The 9,534-nt window shown below is 40.2% G+C and overlaps 1 protein-coding gene across 1 annotated transcript in view; it reads left to right on the top strand.

Annotated features, from left to right (window-relative positions):
• Positions 1-9,534, top strand: part of GRID1 (glutamate receptor, ionotropic, delta 1) — a 1,297,277-nt gene that overhangs the window by 761,484 nt on the left and 526,259 nt on the right. The window contains exon 5 of the mRNA XM_006901020.1: positions 4,308-4,361. Coding sequence (XP_006901082.1) covers positions 4,308-4,361 — 54 coding nt within the window. The remainder of the gene's footprint in view (positions 1-4,307; positions 4,362-9,534) is intronic.

The following is a 9,534-nucleotide window of genomic DNA, read 5'->3' as shown; positions in this document are numbered from 1 at the left end:
TCTTTGGCAACGACCTGGGTTACTGGTTTCATAGAATGGATCCAAAGCCCCTGCAGATACCTCACATACAGTTAGGAATTTTATGGAGTGACTCTTCTTTAGGTGGAGGGAATTAGCATCTGAAAACTTTGTCATGAGGTAAGAGAGAGACATAGCCAACATTTGTTTAGATACACAATGTATATATAAAAAAGAGAGTGTCAGTGAAGATTTGACTCATGGAAAAAAGGTCAAGAAGGAAAATTAAATTCATGTGGCAAGAAAGAGAAGATTCCTTCTGAGAGTCTAAACTAGAACATGACCAGGTTGAGAAGGTGGGGTGGAACCCAGTATATATTGGGAAGATCAGATTCCCTATATATTCTCAGGAAAATCTTAGTGCTCGTATGGATTTTATCCTAGGTATTTGCTGCTTCTTGGAATTGAAAATTTTGAAAATATTTCATGAACTTTATCATATAGAAAGGGCAAGTTCTGGCTACACTTTCTAGATGAGCAGACTGCAACTAGAGGTGAAATAGTGAGATGGAATTATCTGGCCCATTGCAAGACCCTGTTGTTGTAAAGTAACACTGAGTCAGTTATCAACCCATAGCTGACCCTTCAAGCAGGTTTTCAGAGACAGTAATCCAATGGGAGGAGACTGACCATTCTTCTCTCACAAAGAAGCTAATAGTTTCAAACCATGTGCTTTTGATATTGCAGCACAGCTTCTTACCCCTAGGCCACCAGAGCTTCTATTGCAAGTTTCTAGACCTTTGTATCTCTCCTCTTTTTCATCTACTGGGTGGGTCAAAGATGGTTTCCTCACCTCAGCATGGCTTAGAAGACTATGATTTGCTTTCCATGAGCTTTAGGGAGTCGCCTGCAAAGCACTGAGCTACTAAAACTCATCTGGATACTTGCAACAGCTGTATAACACATGCTACATTTGTTTGCCACCAAACTTGTGCCTTTTAGTGCAGGTGATGTTCTAACAGAACTATTGTTAAGCACTGCATTGGACAGACCTGGGGGCAGCTCCCTATTCAACTATACATTAAATAGGCCATAAGGCAACCTGTTTCCCCCCGCCAATTATCTCTCATTAAGAATAGATCCAGTCTCTGTGAAGGTATTTTGTTGTTATTATTAGCTGCTGTGGAGTTGGTCCTCAATGCATAGCAACTTCATGTATGCCAGAATCAAATGCTGCCCAGTTATGGACCATCCCCATATTGAGGTAAGGACCTTCTCTTTTATGACACACAGAGTTTTCATAAACTATTTTCAAAAGTAGATTTTCAAATCCTTTCTCCTAATTTTAGCCTGGATGCTCCACTGATAGCTTTGCAGCCTTGTAGAGATACATATAAGGCTTCACTGACAGATGAGTGGTGGCTGTGCATGAGATACCCTGGCTAAGAACTGGGCCAACATCTCCCTATGAAATTTTTCAGTTACACTTCTGAACACTCACTGCTTCTTCTCACATGCACATTAGTGTGTGTGTGTGTGTGTGCATATATATATACACATATATATACATATATATACATATATATACATATACACAGTTAGAGGTGAAATAGTGAGTTGGAATTTGTCTGCCCCATTGCAAGATCCTGTTGTTGTAAAGTAACATTGAGTCAATATTAACCCATAGCTGACCCTTCAGCAGTTTTTCAGAGACAGTATATATATGTTAATTTTGTAATTTCATGTTAGTAAAAAACTCCAAACATCCTTAGTGTAATTGTTGTTGGTATTATTCATATTGTATACCAATGAGTTGGAGCCAACCCATAACTGACCCTCCAGCATGTTTTTAGAGGCAGTTTATCATATGAGAGGAGGAAATTGCCTATCCTTCTTCCACAGTGCAGCTGGTAGTTTGAAACAGCATTGTTTCTGGATTGCAAGATAGTTTCTTACTCCTAGGCCACCAGAGCTCCCTAAAACTAATAAAATCCTATGAACAACAGATCTTAACTTTTCCCTATTCTACACAATTCTCACAGTCTCTATGGATAGGATTCATCCCATTGTTACAGTCACTGTGCAGGCCCATCTTGTTGAGGAGTTTCCTCTCTTTTGCTGACCTTCCACCTTTCCTAACATGATGTCTTTTCCCAAGTAATGGCCTCTTCTGTAATAAAGAAATCCTGGTTTCATTTCCTCCAAGACAATTTTGTTTGACTTTTGCAGTCTGTAGGATATTTTGTATTTTTTCCAAAAATCACAATTCAATGACATACAAACTTCTGTCATTCTTATTCACAGTCCAAATTTCAGACGCATAGCAAGTAATTGAAGAGATCATGGCTTGGATCAGATACACCTTCGTTTTTAACCTGATATCCTTACTCTTTAACAATTTAGAGAGGTCCTTGGTAGCTGATTTTCCCAATGCAACACGTCTTTTGGTTTTCTGACTGCTATTACCATGGGTATTGATTGTGGATCCAAGTAAAATTAAATCAGTGACAACTTCAATTGTTTCTTTACTTTTCATGATGTTGCCTATTGGCCCAATTGTGAGGATTTTTGTTTTCTTGATGTTGAGATGTAATCCATATTGAAGGCTGCAGTCTTTGATCTTCTGCAACAAGACTTCAAGTTCGCTTCAGTTTCAGCAAGCAAGGTTGCACCATCTGCATAACACGGTTTGTTGATGACTCTTCTTCTGAACCTGATGCCATTTTTTGCTTTAGATAGTTCAGATTGTTGAATAATTCACTCATCTTGTAGATTGGATAACTGTGAAGAAAGGATACAACCCTGACTCACATCCTTTATAATTTCAAACCATGCAGTATTCCATTCTTCTCTGCAGACAATTACTTGGTATATGTATAGCTTTTGCGTGAGTGTTCTGGGATTCTCATTCTCCTCAAAGTTAGTCATGATTTGTTATGATCCATACAATCAAATGCCTCTGCATACTCAATAAAACCTAATATCTTTCTGAAAGCGTATTTCATGAAAAAGACAGTGAACCTCCAAACAAGCCATTGAATCCCATATGCCTTGGCCGCCAATATTTATATTTCACAATGTTTATTGAACATCAGCTATGTGCTTTGATCCCCTGGGTGGTACAAACAATTAATTGCTTAGCCACTAACCTAAAAGCTGGAGGTTTGAGACTATCTGGAGGTACTCTGAAGAAATTCCTCATGGTCTTTTCTATGGAGAATAGTTTTACTTTGTCACAATAATCAACATGATTCATCGTTTACTCAAATACAGCTGCTGGGTAGAATTTAAAGATATAGGTAACAACTGAGATCAAATCAGACATGGCTCTTGACCATGTAGAACCAACATCCTCATGGAGGAGATAGGCAAGAAAAAAAAATAACATGCTTACAGAGTTCTCAGTCAGTTTTTGGTTAGTGTGAAGTTAATACATTGGTGGCTAATGGCATGGATAGGGAGTTCACATTACCCAGAGGCACCAAGGAGAGATATATTTGCAAATGCTCATAGCCTTGAAAACCCTGTGGATCATGGCTCTACTTTGACATGTATGCTTTCACCATGAGCCAGGATAACTCAATGGCAATGGGTTTACTTGTTTGGTTTTACATTTTGACTTCTAGAGTGTTTGGTAAACTCAGTGAAGTATGTGTGTTTAAGATGTATGTGTATATGTGCTGGAAAAGAGAATCATTAGGTTAGTGAGCTGTATCACCATCAGAACTCTGGAATGCACTTAGTTCTGTGCATCTTGCTCCTCCAAAACAAAAGATTTTTTCCAAGTCCAGACTGCACACTTTTGTTTTTGTAGTGTCATTCCTCAAGGCTAGACAAGACATCATCAGTCCTTTCTTCTGATTTCCTAATCTCTAGTCCCTCTGACTGTGACTACAGAAGAGTTATCTTTATCCTTTTTTCAGAAAAGTGTTGCTCAGCCAAGAGGGAAGCACACTCCTTGACTTGTGAACTAAAGTTTCTGCTTTGTCCTGCACAGCTGCTTCAAACCAAAGCCCTTTGAAGTTAAGTCAGTTCCAACTCCTGGAAATCATCCACTAGATTTCTAAGACTGTAAATCTTAACAGGAGAAAACTACTCCACTTGCTCCCTCAGAATGGCTAATGGAGTCCAAACTTCAATCTTTTGGTTAGCTAACCAGCATGTAACTTACTGTATCTTAGCAGGACAGCTGGTGTCTGTTTTCAGATGTAATAAGGAAGCATGTTAGGTTTAAGAAAAGTTCTTCGAGAATGAGAATGGTGTTTACAGAACCTGTCCTGGAAACCGTCTTGTGTGTCCGCCAGCCTCTGGGTTGCTTCTGCTGACATTTGTTCTCTTTCTCTCTGCAGGCTGTGGAGACCAACCTGGCTTCCAAGGACAGCCACTGGGTCTTTGTGAACGAGGTAAGAACCTCAGCTACAGGATGAGGTTGGTCTACTTGACCTTCTGCCCAGCAGAACTCAGGACTGCCCTTTCAGACCCCATTCTGATGTGTGTGTCTGGAGTGAGAGTAGTGTCCTCCATGCCAAGTAGACAGACACTTCTGACTGGACAAGATGTGCACCTGGAGCAGGTGGGAACCTGTTGGATCCAGTCTGGAGTCCACAAGAAGTCAAATGTCAGAGAGTAGTAGAATCAGGCATGATGTCGGTGGAGTGAAGCGAGGCAGCTCATGTGGAAAATTTCAGTCATCATGAAGAGTGGAGAAATTAGAGCTAATCAGAATATGGAGTGCAGAGAAGTTAGGGGAAAGAATCAGAGTATTAAGTGTGATAGGGTCAATTTTCTGTAGGATGTTGATGGTATGTGTGAATATATGCTTTCATGTGCCCAAGGGCATGTGTATACATTTATGTTGGAGTTTACATGTAATGTATATGTGTATAGATGCATGCATTGGAGAATGATCTGTGTGAGAGTGTGTATAAATTTAAGCACTGGAGAATGCTCTGTGTTAGAGTATGTATTTAAGCATATATACATGTGTATGTGTGTGTGACACTGTATGTGAGTTTGTTTGAGTATGTGTGTGTTTATATGTGTAGATGGTGAGAGTGGGAAGCAATCATTATAATCATTATAATCATTTGAGGATATGATGAGAAACCTCTATAGTGACTAGCCCTTCCCTTGTTGAAGAATGGGCACACAGTTGTATTCTGTGTTCTGCTCTGCCTACCACAGCTAATTTAAAACTTTTGGGTCTCTTTTAGTCTTCAGGCATGACACAGGAATGTCTTATCTCTTCCACTCCTAGCTTTCTTGAAGAAGCTCTTCTGCCCACGTGTCCACTCAGGGGGCCCTGACAAGGCCAGCCTTTGTGACCTACTGGCTAGGCTTTGAGAGCTAGCTTTGTAACTTTCCCCTGTTATTAGTTTCCTCAGGATTGTGGCCTTCAGCTGGTCCAAAATTAGCTGACCTGTTCATAATGGCTTCATTTTGTGAGAGAAAAGTTTTAAATTCAGTAATGCAGGTAGTTAATTCTCTTTTGTGTTATGTATTTATTTATTTATTAGCACAATGATAATAAGGCTAAAATAATATTGGGTGGTTTATTTTAATGGTATTGCATAGTACTAGACTGTAACAACTTACAAAACTTGCTTTTCAGTTTTCCTGCAAGAATCCACAACTTATTAATTCCATATCCATGAGTTTAGAAGAGGCCATGGTACTGGGATATTATAGCTAATGTTAGGTAGATCTTGGCTAAAAGCAGAGAGTAACAAAAGAATGTCTATCTGTGTTTAATTGACTATGCAAAGGCATTTGACTGTGTGGATCACAACGAACTGTGGCTAACTCTGAGAAGAAAGGAATCCCAGAACACTTGATTGTACTTAAGTGAAATCTATACTTAGACCAGGAGGCAGTTGTCAGAAGAGAGCAAGGAAATGGCATGGTTTAAAATTAGGAAAGGATGTATCCTATCTCCATACCTTTTCAATCTGTATGCGTAACAGATCATCTGGGAGCCTGGGCACTATGAGGAGGAGGGTGGCATCAGGATTGGAAGAAGACTTACCAACAACCTGTGTGATGCAGACAGTACCTTGCTTGCTGAAACTGAGGAGGACCTGAACATTTGCTGCAGAAGGTTAAGGATTGCAGCCTTCAATATAGATTGAAGCTCAACATCAAGAAAACAAATATTCTCACTACTGGTCCAATTGGCAGCATCATGATAGACAGTGAAGAGACTGAGATTGTTGATAGCTTCAGTTTGCTTGGCTCCACAAGTAACACAAGTACCAGCAGCCAGGAAATCAAAAGACAAAACACATTGGGAAAATCTGCTTGCCAAAGAACTGAAGAGCAACAGTATCAGTCTGGCGACTGAGATGCACCTGATCCAGGCCATGGTCTTTGCTATTACTTGCTATGTATCATAAACTTGGAGAATGACTAGGAATGATAGAAAGAGAACTTATGCCTTCGAGTTGTGGGCGGGAAAAGAGTATTGAATATACCATGGATGTCTAGGAGAACAAACAGGTTCATCCTGGAGAGGATGAAACCAGCCTGTTCCTATGAGGCAAGGATTGTGAAGATCTACCTGATGTACTTTGGGCATGTTACAAGAAGGGACCAATCCTTGGAGAGGACATCATGCTTGGGAGGCTAGAGGGACAGCGCAAGAGAGCAAGGCCCTAGATGAGATGAATTGACTCAGTGGCTGGGGTAATGCGGGTGGGTGTGTTGGAGACGATGAGATTGGCTCAGGATAAAGTAGAATTCAAAGCTGTTGTACATAGGGTCGCTATGAGTTACAGGCAACTCTATGGCACTCAACAACAACAACAACATGTAGGGCAATTAGAAATGTACTGTAACCATCCATTTGCCTGGGTAAATGGACCCAAGGTCGTATTGGCAATTAAGAACATAAACGTGGCAGCCATTCCACTCTTCAGAGATGGTGAAATACCTCTTTTTCCTCATCAACTTAAAATCCTCTGTGCTCCACAAGTTCCTCTACAGAATCTTTTATTTATTTTTTTAAACTTTTTTGTGGATGCACTATTCCCTTTATTTTTATTTTATACTGGTTTACATACAAAGTTCATAAACTTCGTTTACGTTGTTTTCACACTGAATCTTTCCCTGTTAATTTACCCATCCCTTCCTCCACCCATCAAATTGTGTGACCCTATGATTAAAGTACTCAAGAGCAACGGTGTCTCTCTGGAGACTAAGGTGCTCCTGATACAGGCCTGATACAGGTCTTTGCAATCACTTTTTATGCATCAGAGAGTTTGACAATGACTAGGGAGGACAGAAGGAGAATTGATGCCTTTGAGCTGTGGTGCTGGAGAAGAGTATTGAGAGTACCATGGACTGCCAAGGAAACAAACAGATTCATCCTGGAGAGGATTAAACTAAGCAACTCCTTGGAGGTAAGGATTCTGGGACTTCGTCTGACATACTTTGGACATGTTGTAAGGAGGGACAGGTCCTTGGAGAGGGACATCATGCTTGGGGGGATGGAGGGATGGCGCAAGAGGGGAAATCCCTCTATGAGATGGATTGATTCAGTGACTGGGGTAATTGGGATGGGTATGTCAGAGGCAGTGCTATTGGCACAGGATAGAGCAGGATTTAGGGCTGTTGTACATAGGGTCGCTATGAGTCACAAACGATTCGATGGCACATAACAACAACAACATGATTAATGACCCCTCCCCCTTGGATACTCAAAGAACTCAAACACATTCTACAATAGTGGTCCTATACAGTATTTGTCCTTATGAGACTGAGTTAGTTTACTGGGCATAATACTCTCCAGTCCCTGCCATGTTAGGTAGTAATTTACAAAATCATTTCTTTCATCCTGAATAGTATTCCATTGTGTGAATGTACCATAATTTCTCAATCCATTCCATTGTGGTTAGGCATTTGGACTCTTTCCATTTTCTTGATATAGTGAACAGTGCTGTAAGTCTCTGTGTGAGCCTCAGTTCTTATTTTCTTGTGATATATTCCACATAGTGGAATACCTGAGTCATATTGAATTTCCATATTCAAATTTTGGGGACATGCCAAACTACCTTTCAGCATAGTTGTACCATTTTACAATCCCATCAGCAATTTAGGAGAGTTTCTATCTCACCTCATCCTCTCCAACAGTATTACTTGCTGCTTTCCTAAACTTTGCCACTGCTACTTGAGTAAGATGATACCTCATCGTGGTTTTGATTTGCATCTCTCTAATTACCAGAGATTTAGAGCATTTCTTCATATGTCTGTTGGCCATCGGAATGTCCTCCTCTGTGAAAAGTCTTTCCATGTCTTTTGCCCATGTTGTAATTGTGTCTTTTTCTTCTGAAGGTCTTGTAGGATTCTGTAAGCTTTTGTGATGAGCTTTTCTGAGATAGCGTTGCCAAATGTTTGTTCCAGTCAGTAGGTTTTCTTTTTATCCTGTTGGAAAAAGTTCTCGATGAGCACAGAGATTTAGTCCTTAGAAGATCCCATTCATCAGGTTTTATTTTTTCCTTTTCATATGTACATTTCTTGCTGTATTTGGCATTTCCTTTATACCCTAGACTAGGCCTTCTAAGCATGGTCCCAGTTTGTCTCTTATGAGATTTATGGTTTTGGGCTTTATTCTGAGGTCTCTGATGCACCTTGAGTTGTTTTTTTGTGTCTGATGAGAGATGTGGATCCTGTTTCAGCTTTATGAAGGTCCAAATATGCCTGCATCATTTCTTGAAGAAGTTATCATTTCTCTATTTAATAGGTTATATTTTCTTGTCAAATATCAGTTGACTATAGATAGATGGGTCCATTTTTGGGTTTTAAATTTTCTTTCACTGGTCTATGTGCCTGTCATTGTACCAGTACCATGCTGTTTTGATTACTACCACTGTGGTTCTGACACAGGGAGTGCTACACATCCCAATCAGCAAAGAGCTGGTTACACTGTTGCTCTATGTAGATGATTTGATAGTGTACACAGAAAACACCAAGGGCTCAAGAACAGCAACAACAAACCAAAAACCCTGTTAGAATTAGTCTGTCAATTTAGTAGAGTGGCAGGATACAAGATAAATATCCAAAAATCAGTGGGATTCCTTTACAGTAACAAAGAGAACTCAGAGAAGGAAACCAAGAAAGCAATACCATTTTGCAATAGCCAACTACTAACTGAGATATTTGGGAATGAACCTAATTAGAGATACAAAAGACCTATACAAAGAAAACTAAATAATGTTTTTTCAAGACACAATTGTTGTTGTTGTTATGTACCGTTGAGTTGATTGCGACAGCTCTAAACTCTGCTCTGTCCTGTGCCAGTCGCACTGTCTCTGACACTCCCATCCCGATTATCCCAGTCATTGAATCAATCCACCTCATAGAGGGCCTTCCCCTCCTGTGCTGTCCTTCCACCCTCCCAAACATGATATACTTCTCTAAGGACTGGTCTCTCCTCACAACATGTCCAAAGTATGTTAGATGGAGCCTCAGAATCCTTGCCTCCAAGGGGCCACCCGGTTTAACCCTTTCCAGGATGAATCTGTTTGTTTTCCTAGCAGTCCATGGTACTCTCAATACTCTTCTCCAGCACCACAGCTCAAA

The sequence above is a fragment of the Elephantulus edwardii genome, unplaced genomic scaffold (assembly GCF_000299155.1).
Source record: "Elephantulus edwardii isolate Elephantulus edwardi_28Jun2011 unplaced genomic scaffold, EleEdw1.0 scaffold00305, whole genome shotgun sequence".
In the NCBI taxonomy this organism is placed as follows: Eukaryota; Metazoa; Chordata; class Mammalia; order Macroscelidea; family Macroscelididae; genus Elephantulus; species Elephantulus edwardii.
The sequence above is the reverse complement of the archived record's forward strand: the minus strand, read 5'-3'. Positions and strand labels throughout refer to the sequence as shown.